The sequence below is a fragment of the Bombus bifarius genome, unplaced genomic scaffold (assembly GCF_011952205.1).
Source record: "Bombus bifarius isolate JDL3187 unplaced genomic scaffold, Bbif_JDL3187 scf7180000007970, whole genome shotgun sequence".
Taxonomy (NCBI): Eukaryota; Metazoa; Arthropoda; class Insecta; order Hymenoptera; family Apidae; genus Bombus; species Bombus bifarius.
Genome location: NW_022884356.1, coordinates 542,199 through 565,588, shown reverse-complemented (window position 1 = coordinate 565,588; position 23,390 = coordinate 542,199). Strand labels below are relative to the sequence as shown.

The window sequence follows — 23,390 nt, the reverse complement described above, 5'->3', positions numbered from 1 at the left end:
AGAAGTCCCATTTAGGTGCCATATATACCTATATATATGCTATATAACATGTACAAATTCCTCTTTCTAGAGATATATTTCTTCCCAAATGCAGTGGATTGTTCTGAAGTTTTAATTCAAAGTTTAATTCAGAACGTTTGACGATACCTTATGTACAAATAGTACGTTTAATTTACACGTACGTATCTTTTTAAATACTTCCTATAATTAATAATATTCTAAAAATTAGTACTTTCATAGTCATAAAAATAGTCATAAAAATAGTCATAGAAATAATCATAAAAATAGTCATAGAAATAGTCATAAAAATAGTCATAAAAATGTCAATCCTCGAATAGCTCAAAATTATGCATGTAGCAGGGGATCTTGTATGTAGTTAATTTATGCTTGAAGTCTTTAGGGATCGGTATAGCGTAGATCGGTTCATCCCATACTCAAGAAGTAATGGAGCTAATGTAGGTCTTCTTCAAGGCATAGACGCAGGTATGCTTTTCGCATGGACAGGTGAACTAGAAAGTCCAACAAGTTAGAGAACTGGCATATAGGAATGCAAGGGATTAGCGCGTGATTACGCGTGTTTTCGATGCATAAAACACAGAGAAGGTTAATCAGAGTGTCGTAACATCGTTACGCCGCGATCTACCGATAAAGTCGATTGCGTAAAACATCTTGTCATCCCTGTCCGCCAGAGGGTTCTCTCAGCAAACGTTTGTCATAGAACGTCATCGCCTATTCATTCGATAATTCGATCACCGAATTGCATCTTCCATTGTTTCCGCTCTCTTTGGCTGAAATATCTTACCCAGTACTGCTTTTTGATGACGTATTAAGATATTTCAAGTTCCCCATGATTTTAACCTAGATATGTAGTTGAAAATCAAATTACAAGAGAATTAAGAAATATTATTAGATAACAGCAGGTTATACTAGATTGTAGATTGTGGTCTTAAGTATTATATACCAAAAATTGTAAAGAATTCAGAAATTCGCAGAAGAGTACTAAAAAAAGTTAAAATACACATGAGACACATATATTTATTTAAATTTGAGTTATAAAAAAAGTGAATATCTTTCACGAAATATTTTTAATTGACGGAGGAAGAGAAAGTCGGCGCGATATCCCAAAATAGGTCTTTTTAATCTTAACCAAGAAAGACAGGGTTATCTTCTATTTCAAAATATGTAAATTTATAATGCATTTTATGATTGATCTTAGAAAAATGATTTTATTAACCTTTCGAGTGCTATTTTCATCGTTAGATCTCGAAACGAATCCAAAGAAATATGGTATTATTGGGAGTTACGGTTAAAAGCTGCAGCGGCATGGCAACGCAACGAAGCAGAATTGAACGAAATCGAGCACCAGCGCTTTCTACACGCGTCTACGAGCGTAAATACACGCTCGCATATTATATTACCGTTCTAACCTGCTTTTACTCTTTCCTCCGCTTGGTCCCGCGGTCCGTTTTCTTGCTGTATACTCGCTCATCCTTCTCCATCCGTGTCTCTGGAAAGTTTCACTTGAAACGGGCCCGTTTTTAATGCCTCGTTATTACACGTTTCATAGTTGAAAGAAAGAGACACGCATCTCGATCGGAACTGTTTCTTCGCCATCTTCTTGAGTTTCCCGCGACATCTTTCCTCCATGCAAGTCGGCTCAATGTACTAAGTATCCTCCTATCTAAATGATTTAAGACAGATTTTGACAAACTTCAAAGTTGAAAAAGTAAAATTTCAGAAACTTAATATTTCAACTATCGGAGTAGTCAAAGGGATCAACCCATTTTTTTATAGGGACCTTATGGATACACAACGATACATAATTTTTTGAATGATTTGAGTAATTTTTAGTAAGGTACCTATATAGAAGTTCCCATTTCACGTGCCATTCATTTTGATTTCTTTCTTGAAATTATTATGTAATGTAAATGTTTAATTGATCTTTTTTTGATAGTAACAAAAAAAATAAGTTTTTAAAGTATCAAACTAGAATGTACAAGTTTTATATCTCTATTCATTAGTAATTCTAGTATTTCAATTTGGTCCATGACTCTAGCTATGATATAATATTACGTATATGTATAATTAGGTTATAATTGTAACAAGAAATGTTGGCTTTTCACGTATTCGTTGAGCATAATTTTTACTTTTGGAGTCGTCCGAGGGTAAAAAGACGACAAGCCAGGGAGGTCGTTTATCGCGAGCCGTGATCAGTCGAATCCATCAGGGAACAGTGTCGAGGAGATTTCAGCGTTGTCGGAGGCCAAACAGGGCCGGCTGATCGATCGGATTCACCGGCAGGAGGCGCCTCGAAATTCCGTCCTTTCGACAGTGGTTGCCGATGGCCTCTGCGAATGCCTCGAATTGCTTCCAATGGTGTCATGCAACATCTCGAATCGTTTCGACCATTATTCTACAACTCTCGACAATACCAAACCTACTAACCTAACCAAACCTTAAATAAAACTTATTATACAAATACAAATATAAATAAAAGTAAATCGATTATTCAGTTTGCTTCGCCGATAGTCAATATTAGTTTGACGCACGTGAAATATCAATTTTTCAAACAGGATGTTAGATTATGTATTCAAATATAATATCGAATAATATCGAAACTGCGTATATACTGCTTCGTTAGAATCCAACTTTCGAACAGCCATATTTGATATGGATCAATTGAGTGCTTCGTATCGGTGGATCATTTCGGTTTTGTATTTTTTTTTTTTTTTTTTGTAGAATATTTCCTCGAGCGTAAAACAAAAAAAGAAAGATGAAATGGTGGCAAAGTTACTTTGCGCGGTTCAGCCTCAAGTTTCGCGGATTAAAAATGTTAAAAGCAGCGCGAGCTTGCGGCCAGATAATTGCCAGACGTAACGAACGACGCGCACAATGCGAGCTGGAAAACAAACCAACGCCGTTGCTGTGCATGTGCGAGCGGGCAAGCGCGCGCGCGAGCGCGCCGCCAGTAAAATTCTTTGACTCTCCCCTATGACGCCTTCGTTCTCCTTTTTGTCCTCGCCGTCTCTCCCCTTTTGATCATCGCGGCAGTACCAGGGTCTTTTTAACCAAAAGAAAACTACCTTGTTGGGAAATTAAAGAAAAGAGTGTAACCACAGCTCTGCAACGTAACCCGCAAATTGTTTTTCATTATTTTACCTGCGATAGTAATAATTCGATTAACAAGCATTTACAGAAAATGGGAAACTCTAGGAATATTAAAATTAAACAGAGGTTTACGATAATTGAATTCAAATCTCCCGGGTTTCCTCTGCCGGGTCATTCGTTCAATTAAAGGATAAAACACCTATTGCGAATTTATTGGCTTCGTTCTTTACGTTTGAAATTCAATGCTTTCAGAATAAAATGTAAGGATTATAGCATATTCGTCCACAATGTTGAATTTCAAAATAAAAATAAAAGGAATAGAGGATATTCGGTAAAATAAAAGAATAACTAATCCAAATTCTTATTAACACTTTGAAAAAGTAATTCCTTGATGCTTGAACCATTAGTATATCTATTATAGAAATTCCTATGTCTTCTATTCTCCTCGTTATCTGTGAAGTATTAAAAGTGGCGCGCTCTTTTCAAACAGCTTCGAATAGAAAGTATAGAAATCTGAAAAAAAAAGGTTCTAAAATTAGATGCAATATTCATGAAGAAACTCGTTTTCCTGTTACGGGCAACATCTTTTTGCGCACGTAACACAGGCGGATCTTTAATTTTCGAGCCGGAGTACGACAGATACCGTAACTGCACGGGGAGACAGCCCCCCTCTCCCTTCCGCGGTATCGATTGCGCCCTCGTGTGTCGTCGTAAAACTTCGGAGATGATCGCAGCCTCCGTCGCTCACGGGCCACTAGCAGGTGCGTAGGATGGGGTCAGGGGCCCGGTCTAACTGCGATTCACGGACAAGGTCCGTGAAATGGTGTCACGGTTACCTTCCAAACTATATCGTCTTCGTTAATTACACGTATCTTATCTATACTACATGTTACGCCTTGTGTAATTACATCCGAAGGTATCTTCAGACATTGAGAGATAAAGAGAAGGTTATTATTATCCTCTCTTCATTGCGCAAAGTACATAGGCATAACACGTAAAGAACTAAGTTCAAAGATTCGAAATTTCTATAAAATATCGTTCGACATCACAATAGTCTTTTATCTAATTTATTTTTGCGAAAGAGAAACTCTTTTCTAAAGAGTTGTTAGTGTTTATACCAATAAGGGTTATTATTAATTTTTGAAACAATGAAAAATCCATAGAATAACGCGTCGCAAAAACGTTGACGTCGCAACGCGAGAAGTCCTTCTGATCAGGACTTATTTAGCGACACAACATTGCACACCGTAGACTTTTAGTTGTAACTGCGCGCCTTTCACCAAGCTATAGTCCCGTCATAATTAGATGGACCGACGTTTCGTCATGTCCGTGCGTCACTGACAATTAACTTAAGATAGCCGGCCGTAGAATCGCGTTGGCTACAAACTAACTGCCATCTAAGCGAGAAGAAACCTCTTGCAATACTACTGTAATATATAAATATTTCAACAAATTGAACAAAAAGTTATTGATATGAACCCTAAATTTAAAAAAGAAATTTAAACACTCAAAAAATTCCGCCACTTTTATCTATGAGCATGCGAATAGGGAATCTGGTGAAAATCGATTAATCGAAAATGTCGGCGCGATTTCGAGACAATGGCGGCGTAGATGTATCGGTTATCGGTGTTAAAAAGATCCGCTCGCTATTACACAGAGGAAGAATCGGGCATAAAGAGGATTTTCCGGAGCGAAGATTATTTAAATCCAGGCTGAAAGACATTTCAATGGAGACACCGATACGCCGTGTCACCGTCACCCTCCACGTATCCTCCGCAACCCCACCGACACCATCGCCGCTCACGCTCCTCTTAAGAACAACAACCGAAAGGAGTCAAGGTCGTCGCCACTACTGTGTTTTCCTCTTCTAACCTTTCAGACCCTGCCTCTGTCCTAATCGATCCAAGTGTTAGGAAACATATTTCTCTAACATTTCACGCTACCGTTATGGACCGTTTGTTTATTAGACTGTAGATGTTTATACAATTCGTTGCTTTCCAAATTTTCATAAATAGTAAGTAATATCTTAAAACATAAATCGCATATTCTACGCACTAAAAATTAGTATTTGATTTAGATTAGAAATACGTTTTTATATAATTCTTATTTATAGGTTGGAAAGTTTAAATAGACAAACATCGAAGCGTGGATATATAGAATGACGTAAGACGTAAACTAAAGTTTAGTTTATTTAGAGGTTAAACTTTTTTAATATTTAAATGTTAAAATTTAATACTTTATTCGTGTTAGAATTACGTTACATTTATTTATGGGTTAGAAAGTTTTAAATGATACATATCGAAAGCGATAGATGGAGGATTAAAGCGTAGATTAGTCGAGCGGTGGCGCGCGCGAATGTAAGCTCGGAAATGATCTCGCTTACAATTAGTAGATCGGGGCCGCGTATTTCCGCTCATCTTGCGCGCGCCTACTATTTAACCTCGTTTCTTCTATATCTTCTGCCGCGTTGTTTCTGCTCTCATGCTCTTTCGGCTTCTCTTTCTTCGTTCGATCGTCTATATCCCGAACGTGCGCTGAGATATCGGATAACAAGTCACGGGGAACGCGTAAAAAGTAAACTTTCAATCTTGTTGGCGCGTCGCGTCGCGTCGTTAGAAACGCTGCGTGAGAAAGCCGCGCCAGCATTATGTGCATAGTGCATAATTATCTTCTTACCGGTTGTTTGCTAATTTTCTCTTCTCTTGTCATTCTCTTCGACCAAAACTTAATTATCGAAAATAATGGTCATACAAATTCCCCTAAAATTTCTATAAAATATACTTCAATCTTGTTCTCATTTTGACAAACAAAGAGAGTTTGTAATATTTGAAGAATTAAAGAACAAAAATCATATATACCAGTAAGAACGTTTTCATATTTTGTTTAAGCTTGAAATATTTTTCAAGTTTAGGAAAATGATGTTACGTCCAGTTTTATCAAAAATACACACGTTTATCGTTTAATTAATTAATAACTTACTGAAATTCAAGCAATATAAAATGTATAAGAGTTAAATGTCGGAAATAAAGGACAAAAAAATGGACAAGGTAGAAAAATGGTGATGAGAATGGAGGCTGCTCGTACAGAGGAACGGGGGGATCGGTCACGAAGAAGTTTATTTTCCAGCTGGCCGTTGGTAACACGGCAGCTATCTATTTGGCCGTTGGTATCTAACCGAAGCCATGGTACGCTCGGCGATGTCGCTTTTAATTCGGTAAGAAACTGGGTTTCTGGGTCAGAGAGCCGTGATACACGAAGCAGCCGACGAGCACCACTGGCAAACGGCTTCACATGACTCTCGGGGAAACGACTTTCTTCGGACCAGTGCCGTATCTTTCGCGACAACCTTGCATCTATACATTCGCGCCCTCTCTCCATATTTTACGCTTGCATCTTACTTTTTCACACTACGCATATCAATTATTTATATATTTGGTATTGAGATTGCAAACATTCGTCATATTCGAATGACTCACCCTTACACGAGGAGAATCGTTAATCTGAGACGTTACTGTGACCGTATAAAACAGATATATATTATGCACTTATCCTTGAATTTTTTAATTAGAAATGGTAGCTAGCTATTCGCGTAGTAGAACAGATGTGTTAAGTAATTAAATTATAATCTAAGATCATAATTGTTAATATCATCCAGATCTTTGAAATTAATTCCAAATAGAATGTTTTTATGCTTAATTATATTTGGGTACGATTCAAACTATTTCTCTGTATATCGAACGGTAGACATTAGTCTAGGGATTTTAGGTATTTATGAGAAATTCAAAGGTTTCTCAACGCGAGAATTGATTGTAATTTCAACAAATAAATAAAAAAAAATTCAAAGGTACAACAAAGCGTAGAACACACACATATAGAAATATCTAAAGCGTACTCCATTCGTTAAAACATTCAATAGTTTAATGATATTCATAGAAATATGAATGTTCATAAATATTCTCAGCCTAATAACTATGTAACAATATAGAAAACTGGTCGCTTGTACACGTGATAAACGAATGACGTTCGCGAACTATGTAACATCATCGGCAAAAAAATGACGGCTCGAATTTCCAAATCTAATTCACACATAAAAATTCAAAAGGATGTGTGATGAGTTGTTTACGTATCTCGACTGCATAACGAAAGCGAGAACTGTAGAAGAAGGAAGATGACAGGAGATCGACGGGACCGTATTACGTTACGTTCCAGCCGTTTCGGAGAAACACACGGAGCGGCAGGGACATTTTTGTCGAGAGTGAAAGTCCGTAGGTTTCGATGGGGCAACGTTAACTTTTACGTTCTCTGTCGTGGAATGTACACGTCGATCGGCCGTTCTAAGACACTCTCGGCGCCCGGTTTAGCCTTACGTAAATTCGACGCAATGTTATTATGTAGGACTCCTGTCTCGCGTCTGGGTTAAAGTACATTAACTGCAACACGCGCCAAATACAGCAACCGATGAATGATTCGATAGGGGATGCGCATGTCGCGATCCTTTCTCTCGTAAGTGTCACCGACAGCTTTCGATACTTCGATTCTAGATTTTCAGTATATCAATTTTTTATCTGTACGTGAGTTATTGACTGTAGGATCTTGATCTTCTCCTCCATTTTGAATTTCTGACATATTATCGATCTTCAATGTCCGATATATCAATCTTTGGTTATCGATTGTTTATTTTTCGATAATATAGCGATTCGTTTATGTAGCGATTTTTATCGTTGACTTCGAGCTTCTGACACAAGAATTTTCGATTTATCGGTCATGAACTATCGATTGTTCATTCTTCGATATATTTATTGCTCATTTGTCTGAAATCTCAATTTTTCCACATAGATACACACATCAATCAAATTCGAAGATGGTATCCCACTGGTATGTGGATGGTAGCCATCCACATGTTATATTATTATACCACTAAGCTATAATATTTTATCAAATGTCTTACTGGACAAATTGTAAAATGTAAATAAATAAATAAAAAAAAAATATATATATATACACACGATCTTCGCTATGTTAATTTTAAATTGCGATTATGCATTTTGGATATTTTTGATCGTCAATTTTCCATATATCGATTATCAATTTCCAATGAGTTGGTTTTTAGTAATAACACGAACGTTCGACGTGATATGTTTTAGATCGAGCACGCGCGCCGTTTCGTTGAACGCCTCTTGCTTATAAAACGCTGTGTCACGAGAAACGCCGTGTCACGAGACCTTGCGCGTTCAAACTTGCTACTCCCAACCGATTAGCGTTCGAATATCCGTAAATTACGTCACACACGACTAAATTAATTCTGGCGACTATGTTGATCAGGATCGTTTTAAACATTTAAACGACCACCGGAATAAACCGAGCAGGCCAATTCCATCGACTGACTCTCAGTTCGTAGAACGTGTCGGAACGTGTCGAATATACGCTAATATTGATAATCCGACTGCGTATTTTTATACAAATTCCCCCTTTTTTTTCAATATAATTAGAGAGATGAAACGTAGATAGAAAATCGTTTTGCCTATTAAATCTTACAGGGACTACTATACTCTGGATATTTTATACGTTTTGCGTTTTCAAATTTCTTATTTATTAATCAAATTCGAAGATGGTATCCCACTGGGGGTAGCCATCCACATGTTATAATACTATATCACTAAGCTATAATATTTTACCAAATGTCCTACTGGACAAATTGTAAAATGCAAATAAATAAATACAAAAAATATTTCTTATTTCTTATTAAAAATCCACGATCTACCGATAATAAAATCTGTCAATTGAAAGTATAAGGCATTGAAAATATAAAACGTAAGATGTAAAACGTGGTAAATATAATTGGTTGAAAAATATGAAGCAATCGGAAACGAACAGGCACGGTTAAAGAAGCAACACAGCAAGGTCTAACTGTACACAAGCCGCGGACGTAGAGCGAGAACAAAGAGGGGATAGCCAGGTAGGATAAGAATGTCGGGCAACACACCGGTTGGGAAATGAATTGTGACGTGGCCTGGCATTGAAAGAGACACGCGTGTATGCACGGACAACCGAGCTCGTCCACGATCGCCTTGTCTAATTTCTCGTGCGACCTGATTTCTCAAACTTAACCAAGCTCGTTGGAAACGCGATGACACTCCTCGAACGCTTCCGTTCCGTATTCGGTTAGCGGACGAATTTTGGAAACTCCGGTATTTGACTGGCTTCGATTATCAAAAAATCAATGTACATCATTAAGTAATTATATTAATAGGTAGTTCTATTAAATGAATTTTTCTAACATAGAGAATTAATAAATTCAATTACCAAATAATTTATGTCGAAGATTACACATCTGTGGTGATGGTAAAAGTAGGTTAGGTTAAATAGGGTTAAATAAATAAACAAATGATGCATACACTTGGTACGAAACGTGGTTTATCGATGATTAGTTGTCTAAAATATCTTTAATAAAACGTTCATTGAAGATAGTTTACGTAACACGATCGAGAATAGGGAATTTTCAACAGATATGCGAAGGTTGTTGCACCTGTGCCAAAAGGTTAGTGGAAAAGTAAAATTTTTTTTTTTATTTATTTATTAAAATTACAATCAATTCTCGCGTTGAGAATTGGAACAGTAAAATGGAAAGAGTGGAAGCGAAGGATCTAAGAAAAGATGGAAAGCGGTTTATCGATATTCCGCGGAAACGCGAATGGTAATAGAGTTTTAATTACCGATTAACCTTCCAGGGAGCAAGCTGTCACGTTAGTGCCGTGTTTTATTGTCTATCAACAACGTAAGTGGGTCGCGCGGCCGCCCTCGCCTCCCTCGGGGATTTCCCTGCTCTTATTTCCGCCGGTCACGGCACCCAGAGTATCTCTGTCACGTAATTTCGACCTGGTTTTACGTCACCTGTTTTTCTAATTTCTAAATGTATTCTTCATATTCTGGAATCTTGAAATTTTCGCGTCGATGAAATTTCGAATTTCCAAAGCGTCAAACTTTCAAAGTTCCGAACGACCGAATTTTTAAAATGTCCAACTTTTACGTTCCAAATTCTCGAAGCTTCGAACTTTCGATGTTCCGAATTTTCCAAGCTTTCAACTCGAATTTCCAAGGCTTTTCAAGCTTTCCATGTCCCAAACTCCTGAATTTCCAAATATTCGATATTTCAAGCTTTTGGATAATAAGCTCCTGGCTTTCAAATTTTCAAATGTTCAAAAAGTCTCTCTTTCGAATTTTCAAATATCCAAAATTTCGAACCTTTTAACGTTGAAATCTCCAAATTTCGAAATCCTCGATTCTTAAAACCTCGAAGACCACGGTGAACGTGGCAAAGAATTTGCAAAAGGGGCGATGCCCTGAAATCATAGAGCAAGCACAGAAAGCTCGAAAATGCGGGGAACGTGAAAGTTTAGAGCGCGAACGTCCCAGATGTGCGGTTTTTCTTTCGCTATGATGATATTCTCTTTGCTGTTCAGCTCCGTTAAAGACTCTATATATTAATTGATATACGAAGAACGAGCCAGAAACTGCCTACTAATCGTAGATTATATCATAGTTGACAAACTAGCCATGTTAGATGCGATCCACCGGGGATCGTTGTTCCTTTGAACGAGGTTCGAGGGGCTTCTTCGTCTAGAAAGAGACGAGGATTAAACAGGACCATAAATCAACTGAAGGAAACGTCACTGTTCACCCTCGCAACACCTGGCTGGCTGTTCTCGCTTTGAGCACGTTCAAGAATATTTTGACGTGGTAGTTGTATTCTATTCATCCAGTATCTGTGTCTATAGTCTCCAGAAAATATTTGTCTTCAGACCCTTTACCGATATAACAATGAAATGGTTGGGAAGCATTACTAGAATTGAGAATTTAAAAATTGCTTGTTGTATAGTTGTGGTAATATTAGTAGAATTTTATAAGTCACAAGTTAGAAGTTATTAATATTAATAAATACTCTTGAGTAATAGTAATTTCAGGCACGATCGAGGCAAATTCCCAGTGGGCCGGTAAGGATTTGGGGCCGCTGTACGTAGGATTTAATTAACGAACTGAAAATGAGGGGTCGGCCATGTTGGTAATCCGTCGGTAAAAATGTACAATAGTAAATAAGTAATTTTGTAGAAATTGCTATTTCATCTGGTAAGAAGGTATTATGTTGTAAAAGAGAAGTTGGGAGAAGTAGTTTGTCAATTTGCTGATTAATTGATAAATTATTATGAAAGAGAGTGCAGGTATAGGGAAAATGTCTATATCGTTAGTCCTAGTCTAGTTACTTAATTTTAGAACACATTAGTTTATATTCTGCGCGATAGAGGCAGCATTAACATCGTAACAAAGTAAAGTGAGTTCGATACAATACAAAAATCCAACAGTACGTTGTGACGAATTGCCACTGTGAAAGTTCGCAAGAAATTCTAACATTCATTTTCCCGTCTTTGTCACTCAGAATTTCGAAATTACAAAGAAAGAAAGACCCGCCCAGCTGGAAGCAACTAACCTTAAAGTTGGGATCCCAAAATACAGATATATCTGTATAGTTTGGGTATGCTATAGACGTTTTGATTTGTGGTCTAAATTGGGCTCATTGACAAACTGGTCCCTCAGTAACGGAGGTCTCTTTGGTTTCCAGTTACTTGCGCCAGTCCTTGGTCGCGGTAATCCTTCCAGAAATAAGTGGCCGACTATTTTCGGTGTTTGGGAAAGCAACGGGAAATTTGTAGAGACCAGGAAATATCTTGTTCGATCGTATACATACGCGTAACGTCGCACACATTTAAAATCGCTTCTAGATACGATATTACGTGGGATTACGTCTATCTGGTTCCGTTTTTAACGAATCTGCGTGGTTGTTTGGACAATTTTGAACGTGGAACGAGGCGAACTCTAGTGTCCGTATTAAATCGAGCATGATCGCTTTGTTCTAGCGAGACTGGTGAATTTTGAGGGTCGACTAAAAGGGGTTGCGTCACTCGTACACCCCAAAAGGCGAACCGAATTAACCTAACTTGCTCTATTATTTATTTGTTTCGGCGAAAGGTTACCTCTTTCTTCTTTGCTTTATCGACAAATTTTTATCACGTACTTATTTTTATGTAGCTATTTTTATACCTTTTATATTACTTTTATCTTTCTTATCCTCGTGTTACTTATAGACACGAGGATAAATAACGTCTTGTAAACTTATTGTTTACTTATTTCAAAATAAATAATTCTCTGCCTCTTGCCGAAAAATTTCCCTAAACTTTGTCTTGTTTGCCATCGTGTATACACAGACCTTGGAAGTAGTCCCGAATTAATCTAATCGGTATTTACCCAACCTAATCTAACGACCGATCGCTCATATATTTTTTCTTTCGAAAAGTCCAAATCCTGCTCGTTGGATTTCTTGTACTTTGAACAATTTCTCTAAACTTTGCCTTGCTTGTTCCTTTATCTTTTCCTAGTTTTTCTAGGTTATGTGCATAGGGATTGTGTTATTCTCTAGTATAGGATCACAGTCGTCAGAGTGGTCGTAGCACGTGAATAAACTCGGTTATATCGGTCGTGGACAGATTGATGTACAGTTCTCCCCTCCGACATCTGTGGCTACAAAAGGGCCAGTAAATTTGTGAAGGATCCCGGCAATGGCTCTACGGTTTGTTTGTGCTAGGACGCTCGATCTTTCCGGCAAATCACTTTTCGCCCCTCCCTTTCACATTCGATCGTTACGTCCATGCGTTAATTAATTGTTCAAGGATTGATCCTTCGCGATTCGTTTCGTTGGGTTAATTTGAATCGAAAGGCAATAGAAAAAAAATGAGGAAAAAAAATTTTACGTAATAAACGACATAGATGGAAAGTAGGGAAAATAAGAAGTTTCACGAAATAAAACAATATCGATCGCGCACGACGGTGGTAGACGGCCATAGAAAGAACCATTATCGAACGTAAGTAATTCTGCACCCTTCTATTATAGGACGGCATTGAGATTGGCACACCCCGACCAGAGAAAAATCCGGCTTGCTCCGCTTAAAAGGGGTTGTCTTTGTGTCTCGATTGCGTAAGATCAAAAAGGGCCGGGAGGCTTTATACGCGCGATTTCGAGTCACCGGCGTCGGTCTACACTGGCAGAAACTCTCGGCAAACAGATTTCCGTTCGAGTTTCAATTTCAATTACGCTTATCAGTCGTGCAGTAGTTAAAAACTGTTCGGTCGACTTTGCTTAATTCTGGAATAATCATGTCTATCGATATCCTGCCATTTAACGGCCATTTCATTTGCCTAATTAATTTTCCTTATAAATGGCGTAACTTGTAAAAATAGAAAAAGATAAAAGAATAAAAAAGGCAAAGTTTAGATAGATTTTTCGAAACGAACAAAGAAATGTGTGGATCGATTTTTCACTTAGAGATTCCTATCTACTTACGTATAAATTGTCTATGGTTTATGGTTACTTATAATTTTCTTATAAGAATTGTTGTTCGTGGTCACGATTATTCCGAGGAACATTCATAGGTTTAGAGCCGCTTAACAGTTTCATTCAATTAACCTGGCAGCTTGACAGATGTAGATTACAAGAGTGTATCGTGTCCCGGCTGTGTTTTGCGACACACGGGTGAGGCCCACCTGACTGCGTCACAACCGTGCTTTACGTATGCCTCTGTGGCACGCGAACCAGCAAACTAACCTCCCCACTCCTGCTCGAACTTCGCTTTAGTTGACTTTAGCCGTTGTAACAGTGTTTAGTCGCATCATCAATCTCGACCGCGACTCCCTTTCTTACGTCTGTATCTAATAAGGACATCGTGCATAGAATAATCTGTATTCTAATTATGGTGACCTACCATCTACCGATTATCTTATTTTTTATTTATAAATATCGGCTTCCTAGGGGTTTCAAGAAAGAGCCAAGAAATAGTCAGGAAGTTTTAAACGTTTGTTCTTTTCAAGAAAATACTTTTGAGGAAGGCCAGTGTTCTGGTCTTGTATCAGGAAACAATTGTATTTAATTGTTGACGTCAATAGATTGACGATGGATTGACGTCGAATCTTCTAACAGCTTGTCGTTCTAGGGTCGATTTTAGACTATCGAATCTACCAAAATGATGTATTTCAATTGGATGATTACTAAAAATATATGTACAAGAATAAATATGATTATATACCGCTATAGTTACAATTGTTTATATATAGTGTATTCAAACACACACTAGGTCAGATTTAGCGTTAAGGATACGATATTTCTATTTACGATGTTCGATCGATTTTTAATACAGGATAAATAGTTTCCGAATATCCTTCTTAACTTCTCCGTTCGGTACTTGACCGATGGAACTTTTTTATTCGAACGAATTATTCCATAAGTCAGCGTGCACGCGCGTGTGGCGCGACGGAGTTGGCCGAGGCGATTCTCCAGACGTTATTTAGTTAAAACAAATATGTAGTGGGGAATTGAAGCGATCGCGATTACACTTCGGCCTCAAAGTGGGATTCGTACGAACACAGATGTGAATCGAGCGTGTCTCGTGATCCGTTCCGAGGACCGGAGATCCATTCTGTTTCGTCGCTTCGAGTATACGAAGGACGTGCTTCTTATCGCGATCCACCGTGTGTTGCAACCCAAACACGCAGTTAAACGGTATTGTTTAACTATTTCCCAGGAATTGTTTGGCCAATACCGCTTATCGAGCGAATGACAAGCTGCAATCAACGTTCTAACTATCTTCAATATTCTTTGTACTTTTCAATTAACCTATTAACTGCAGAAGTCGAGCTTACAGCAATTTCATTATTTAGAAATCCTTTAATTCTTTACATGTCATTGTATCTCTATTAAAAGTAAAGTATGTATATTATGTTCAGATTTTCAAGAGATAAAAGCGAACTAAACAATTTGTCTGTATGGATTCTTAATTTTACGATTATAGAGATTTCTAGGCAGAACAATCCGATTAACGGATTACATAGAGAGATTAATATGATAGGTTATTCGAGGAATGTTTACGGGAAAGACCGAGGTAAACCAAGACGTTTTTTCTGGAAAATACTTTTTATCGAGTACCGATAAATTTATCATAATGTAAATAAGATTCTTCGAAAGGTTATAATTACGATTCTTAAGAAACTTCTTATCGTTGGCAATGATCGAACAGAGACACGTATTTCTACATTTATTTTAAGAAAAAGTCGTAATATCTTTTCGAAGAAAAAAATAACAAGATTGAGAGTCACTGTATCGCGCATTGAAAATCACTTAGGGAGCGATGCTTTTATCAAAGCAGACTCGTCATGTATGTCGCGTTTACGCTACATAGAGACGGTGTTCAGCAGCGCCACGCGCCTATCGGGAGAATTAACTGTAGTTTTAACGTGGCTCCGACTCAGAAACGAGGCGGTCCACGTCCCTCGATGACGACGTCGACGACGACGACGCGATGCAAAAGGATACAAGCGTGTATGCGTGTACACGTGACGTTTACACGCATACACGCGGCTCTCTTCTACTCGGATGCACAAGAGGCGTTCGGGAAGTAGGGAGCTCCAAAGATAGCGTTGCAATTGCTTTCGAACCCTTTTGAATACCCTTTCCACGTTTATTTCTGACAGGCCGCTCGTAAAATTCGTTCCTTCTTCGTACGCGTACGAAATTAGGTTACCAGTCAATGAGAATGTTTTATGAATATAGCGACTGAGTTAAAATTACATCTTCTTTTCTTTCTCTTTGAAAATATACGAACTTCTAAATTGAAGTATTAATTGCGTGACAATTACTAAGTATTAGTGAAACTACTAAACGATTAAATAGGATTCTTAAACTTAACATGCACGTGGAGGTACGATTTATAGTACATGTAGCTTAAGAAATTCATTTCCTCGAAATATTCAATTATAACCTGCCGTAGCGAAAATTCTTTGTGTTCGAGGAATCCCCTACGAACGTGACACAAGGAAAATCTGTTAAAACAGAAAGAAATTCGATGAACCCTTGCACGAAATTTTTCCATCAACGAACCAGAAACATTGGAACGTCGTTCTCTTGGTTCGACGACAGGAAGATTCGAAGGGCGGGATACATTTTCGAGACACCCTGTGTGCAGTCGCACTATTCGTTCGAGGGGAGAAACCTCGGGCATGCACACAGAAAACAGAGACGGACGAACGAATGGAAAAGGAGGCGCTGCGGGTCGAAAGGTACGGGAAGGAGGAAAGAGTGCCGCACGAGCGGAACGAAAATGAAGCTACGATTCTTTGCCCCCTCCTCTATTGCCTCTGTCTCTCTCTACTACCGTCAGCACGACTTCTCTTTGTTTATCTAACGCGAGAACCCTGCAGGAGAAGAGGAACATCGACCAGGACGGTGACATAAAAGTTGAACGAAGATGCACGACACGAATAACATGTGCCACATTTTCGAGTTAAACGAGCTGCTCCCTAGTTTTTATACTCTGACTTCTGACCAATTGTTTTCTATTTAGAAATAATTTATAGGGTTCTCTTGTACAATGCAATATTATTAACGAAGTTTTACGTGTTGTAAATAACAAATTATATATATCGGTAGATTCTTTTCCATGATTGGTAGTACTTTAATAATGAAACAAATGAACTTTTACAAGTAAATTTTACAAATTAGAAGTTGTTCGCTCATTTGCTTAATGTAAAATTTTACTATTTTGTGATAGAAGTCTGTAGCCTACAACACACTAATATTACTTATTTATCAAGAAGTAAATAAGTATTAAGAAATTAATAAACGTGAAGTTAGTCAGCTTAGCTTCTGAAAGACTGATATATATATATATGTATTTTATCATATCGAAGAAGTGATTTTCGAAGAACATGAAGAGATGTTAGAATTAAAAGAATTGTTACGGAGTTAAAAATTGTTTTTTAACGCGATACGTGTGGATAACGAATTTGCTTATCGTTTCTACGAAGCACACTCTAGCAACTGAGTTATTCCACCGATCTAAACATGGCGAAATATTAATAAGATTTTTTACAGCCGTATCAATTGTGACGATAGTAACTTCATACGATAAGAATAGTAGTTATACATATATTGTAGTTTAAATCGTTTGCGAGACAGATGTTCGAACTTGGACGTGAATCAATGATCACCGATAGAAAACGATATTAAATACGCCATTTCTTGGAAATACAGCGCACGAGTGATGTCTTTGCTGTTCTTTCCGCATCGCAACGCTTCAAAGAAGCACAACTTGGGCGAGTTCTTGACATGGCTTAAAATTCGTCCCGTTTCGACCTACCCGATAACCACGTAAATTTACGAGCTTCTTCCGTCGGGACTATCGATTGGTTTTTTGGTAGTCTCAAGGCCGGTCGAGATAGAACATTTTGAAGGCTCTCATAAAAGCCCAAACCTATGTTTTCGACAAAGAATGCTATTAACCACAGAGGGTAGCGAATACATTATTTTTGTTGTGTGTTGTCGTTGATATGTATGTGTGATTTTTCATTTCACTTTTCTAATAAGTCTATAAAATTTTATCAACAACCAAGTGAAGGATTATATTTGGAATGTCCAATAGGGTTGGGCTGTAAAAATAATAGTATTTACCCTCATAACATATAGAAGGAAATTTTTGGTATTTTATTAGTTTTGATATATCATCAAAATTGATTATCATTATTGAAATTGATTAACTGTAATCTTCATATGTTAAGCAAAGAATAGTATTAAATTACACAAGTCTGGAGACCTCATCGGGGTTAAATAATTCCTTTCTGTCGATTCTAAATCTCATTCGTAATTACCATTAGAACTATTTATTTTTAAACGATCATATAAAAAGGATAATACAACATCGTTTAAGTTTCGGAAAAGAGAAATGAAATAGCAAAATATGTGATGGAATGGATCGGCACTTTCCCCAGCGTGTTTGCGAAATCCATGGATCGCAGAGGATTACTCGGAGTTATAACGCACGTAAGAAGGACAAAATAGAAGAGCAAGGCGGCGACGCGGAATCTATCGAGAGAGCACACCACTTTCGTGTTCTGAAATCCTGCTCGACACGTACCCGAACGCACACTCTCTCGATGTCGCTCGCAGCAGCGTGGCGGCAACGTTACGATGGAAACGCGCGCGCATCGCCACCGGGACACGGATATTTCTGTGTGCATTAAGTGGCGGGACAAGCCAGACACACAATAGACGCGTATCAGGCCCGAGACATCGACCTTCGAGTAGCCAGGTAGACATCGCCACTGCTTTCAAAAAATACGTTTGAGAAAGATTCGTGATCTTGTAAGGGCTAAACGATTACTAAATTCGACAAAGGACTTGATCTCCTAAATATTATGACTGTACGAGATAATGATAATTGAATTACACAGAAATTGCATCAATAAATTACAAAATTGGAAAGTAAGGAAATGTGATAACATTATAAGCATTATTTTTTGTTATTTACTTTGGAATTTATTAGTATTTCTGTATATTATTTTTTTGTTATAAATAAACTTATGGAGGAATGAAATTTTCATTTCGTTCGATTTCGAAAGAAATATGCTTTGTTACCTAGTTAGAGGTTAAAGCGACCACTTTCTTTAGAAAGTATGCTCAGTGCATAAATATCAGCTGAGATATCGCAGTAAATTTTTATGTAACGAAAGAACTCCGCGTAGAAAAGAAAACGGTTTCTAAGTACAACAATAATAATAATAATAATAATAATAGAAGTTCTGTTTTCATTTAAACGTTTAATAAATCTATGTTATACTCGAATCACGATACCGGTACAAAGGATAGCACTCTTTTACACATGAGTACTTAAAAACTGTTCACGTGCTCCTCTATGTATCACAGACGTCGAGGTTAAAGGGGCTTGTAGATCTAGTCACGGTGAGAAGAGTCGCGACTCAAAACAGTATAGAGACGCCTCTGCCATATGTCAGAACGGGACAGACTACGTAGACGGAAGGATGAACCAGACGAAGAAGTGAGAAATCTAAGTGAGAGGTCCTTGAAACCAAAGAGCGAGTGAGCGAGCAGATGAATGAGCAAGTGAAAGATCCTGGAGATGAAACGGGTGTATGTAAGAAAGTGAGCGAAAGGGAGCTACTTACGGTGCTTGAGCGAGAGCAAGATGGCGGCCGAGATGGAAGAGGACGCTCGATCGAAATGGCGTGGCAAGAGAGAGGAGGAAAAAGTAAACAACGCGCGAGCAAGAAACGGTATAAACGGAAGAAGGAACAAAGATCAGGGAGGAGGAGAACGTGTACACGAGGAGAAAGAGAGACAGAGGAAGGTTGCCGAGAAGCGAATCGGCTAGAAGCAGGTAAGAAGGGAGCGACCAGCTGTTTCCTTGTGTGACGTCACGCAGGTGCCTCACGGCCGGTTGGGGGAATGAAGGTAGACAGGTGGACAATGCTCCTAACCCTCTACTCGTATCTGTATCCTGTTTTCCACCGTCGTTTCGTATTTAGCCATTTTTTTAATCGTATTCTCTTTTGGTCTTTTGATCTTTCGATTATTGCGACATTAGAAAGAAACGTTAATCATAGATATACGAAGTATAAACTGCGGATGCCATATTAAGAAAATGATTAATTAAAAAACTAATTAAAAAAGAGATAGAGATAAATAACGGGGTTCCCCTATCACCGAAGACCACGCTCTTCACAAAGCATCCATGGTCTATGTCTCTTATGTCTATGTCGTTAACTTAACTTCAGCTTTTACGCGTTTAGTTCAACATTATGGAAGCGTTGGTAAGGGTTCGTTCGAACGAATCAAACTAAAATTCGTTTGGTATTTGACGTTTCAACCTCGTGTGCTTTGGAAATGTCACATTGTCTGTGTTTCAACAAAATATATACCAACGACTTTATGGAACTTTTGCTTTCGTTTCGCTTAACAGTATATTACAATGCACATTCTGTCATGGAAATGAGCGTAGCATCGTTTCATGGTTAAATACTGCTTACGAAGAAGCAGGACGATGTAGCGTGGCAAAAGGAACTCGAGACGAACTATTAATCCTAGAAAAAGGTCGTTTCTTTGATTAGTCGAGGAAACGCGTAAAACCGTGACTCCAAGTCCTGAAGGGAGAAGCCGTTGGGAGATCCGATGCAGCCATCGTCCAATGGCATCCATCCCACTGTGTCTGCACGCATGCGTGTTCTTTGTGGCTATGCACACACGCATTCACGCACGTGCCGTCGTGCACACTGACACGCGTCCCTAGAGGGGAAATACAACCTACATATTTCGTCGAAGAATCGACCGAACTACCAGCGAACTAATACCGCGGCTGATGTCTCACGAGATCTTCCGATAAACCGACATAAATAAGATCATCCACGTTCAAGTAAGCGTTGTAGAGTTTAGTTGGAAGGATAAACTTCTTTAAAAGATACATACATAATTTTTTAAGATTGCTGGTTAGTAATTCTCTCTTCCGAATTTACTTGGTGACCATCCATCTTTCTTTCTTCTTCAAGTAAAAGAACAAGACTATATCCATTCTGAAACGTTCGTAGCATTCGAATTTTATAGATGATCTTTTTTATATTAAATGTTACAGAATTTAAAAACAACTTCCAAAAAATAATTGTTTAAGATATATTTTTAACTTTCATCTCGTAATTGTTGGAAGGTTTGTCCAAGAGCAGCCTTTGTGTACAGATTTATCGATTTATGACTCTTGTTTCGGTTCATAAATATGGTGGTTTGTGACTGTTGACGTCCGACAGTCGTATTTCCAAAAACGTCTCCGTTCGAAGACGTTAGGCCACGCTCGTATTTTAATAACCAAGAGACGACTATGTCGCGTAGTTCGCAGATTGACATGTTCGTGCCCGCGAACGACTCCGCAGATTGGGCCTGAAGCGATTAATCACGAACATTATCTTATCGCGAGTTGAATGCTCCTATCAACGATGCGTCGCAAGCAATCCTCCGCTATTGCAAGATTGTGCAACATCGTGCGGAACATCAGGCTAGATCCACCAATAATGCAGAAAAGCGTTGTTCCACTTTGCATTAGGCCCGTTTATTTCATCAAGTAATTTAAACATTCGCGTTTCAGGCTTATAATTAAGTTTCTTATATTTAAAATTTTTCAAATTGGAAAAGTACTTTTTATATTCTCCATACCCATTTCCTTGTTCTTGTCAGTTGTATTTTATTCGATGTATCTATTCGTTTCTCAATTGGCGAATTAACAAGACTTAATAAGAGACTTACTATCTCATAGAACTATTTGTCTTTTCTATGCTAAATTCAAACACATATTGATTACTACTAAACTCAATTCAATTATTCAGTTATAAAATGTTCGTCGTTTCCCAACAACAAAATCTAGAGTTATCACAACACGATAACATTACGATCCAGTGATAACGTAACCATAATAGGCCGCTACAAATTCGTTCCAAACTGAAATTTTATGTGCTTTTTTCCAATAGTAAATCTTAAAAATTACCATCAACGCAATGGACATTTATAAAACATGCTTAATATCTAAATTTAACAAACAGTTAACAAACGGTTGTCGCAACAAAGGATTCAGGAGCGATGAAAGCGCCGCGTAACTACAAAACCATCAATTTGGATAACGCAAGGTCTTGCCATACTTGGCTTCGAATTCCCTAAGTAGGCAGGTATGCGTATGACTAACAGTGTCTCAGCGAGCAGGCGTGCGGCTCTCTCTGTCTTTGTTTAATGCCTGTCGTCGCCTATAACTCTATCTCTCTCACACTCACGCTCTCCCTTACAATTAGCTGTCGGAAGTATAGGAAAGATTACTCACCCAAGCACATTGTTTTCATTGTCCCGTGATCTCGGAATCGATAGGGTCGAAAACAAAAACGAGGAAAGGACGTTTAAGTTTATGGACGCCTATAACTTCTCTTTGAAAATGGGATTAGTTACATCCTGTACTAAAAAATTCTTTATTTAATTTGATGCGATCGATACTTTATTAGGTATATTTCTACGAATTGAGGCTATTAAAATTTCGATAGTTCGGAGTGACTTTGAAGTGATCTACATTATCCTTAAATATCACCGATACTTTTGATTTTTAACGGCACGTTGAATTAATGAATTTGCTGTACATATTGACGAAATTGGTGTACGTAATCTTTTAACCCTTCGCAGTCCAAGCACCATTTGACGTTCTATCTCAATCAGTTCATACTCGATTATCTATTTTGAAAATCTATTCATAATTGAAATGAATTTTTATATTTTCATTTATTCATTCACTCGGTATCATCTCTATTAGATTAATTTGGAACATAAAGAATACAATTGTTAAAGCTGAGAAGAATCGAGTGGAATAGAATAAAATGGAATAAAACAGAATGACGTAGAATGTGATAGAACGTATTTAGACATATGTAGAACCACGAAGGGTTGAGGCGTGTTTTCATCAAACACCAAGTCTTTTGCAAAAGTGTTGTCGGCCATCGAATGCGTAGCTATTTAAACAGCTGCCCCGCGGAATCTCGCATTTGACCTATAATTAAATGCGCTATTTTTCGCCGCACGCCGATTTCACTCTTCGTGTGTTCTCGAGAGTTTCTTCGAAAATTGCACGCTCGGAAGGTCACAGATGGAACCGAGGAATGATCGAATTTTTCCTCGAAGTTTTTCTCTTCTCGTGAAATACGCGTTTACTAGACTCGGTCCAGTTTCGTCAAAAAACGTTACTTCCGGGAATAAACGAACGTTCCTCGTAAATTGGAAATGGCGGAGGGACTTGACGAAATTGGGCCTGATGTTTGCTGGCCGGGCAGTACTCTTAGAATTTACAACACTGTGAAAATACCGCGCTTCAGTGTCTGTGTATATTCAGTGACTCATTTTATTAATTTATCTTATATATGTTCTATAAAATATTCACAAATATCATTAACATTGTTCATTGACACATATTATTAACATAATATTAATCTGAACGTAACTAACATTAGCAATATTTTTTAAATTTTCGATAGGATATCAAAAACACATTTTTCATCCGAAAATCAAATAAAAAGATAATTTTGATATAAGATTGGTTAACAATGTATCGAACTTAAAAAATGCTTCTCTATGCAAGATAGAAAATGTAACTTATCATGTTCTTCGTCTATAAAAATTATACAATGCAATGAATATTTTGTTTAAAAAATATAAAATATATCGAACAGAAATTTAAGAGGTTAGATTATTCTTTAGCTCTCCTGGAGACAGACAAACATGGACAGAGACCGCTTCTGTTGCGAGCCCTTGGATTTGTAGTAACTTTCTTATCGTTTCCAAGGATTCATCTCTGGATAGAGGAATTCGATGGAGATGGAAG

General features: G+C 37.9%; 1 protein-coding gene across 2 annotated transcripts in view; it reads left to right on the top strand.

The window, feature by feature from the left end:
- Nucleotides 1–23,390, top strand: part of LOC117211252 — a 94,217-nt gene that overhangs the window by 20,623 nt on the left and 50,204 nt on the right. Inside the window, exon 1 of one of the 2 annotated variants that reach the window (XM_033454948.1) lies at nt 19,076–19,376. The exons of the other annotated variant lie outside the window; for it this stretch is intronic. Within the exon in view, the coding sequence (XP_033310839.1) occupies nt 19,091–19,376 (286 nt within the window). The 5' untranslated portion in view covers nt 19,076–19,090. Of the gene's footprint in view, nt 1–19,075; nt 19,377–23,390 lie in introns of those variants that run through there. 2 annotated transcript variants of the gene reach the window in all.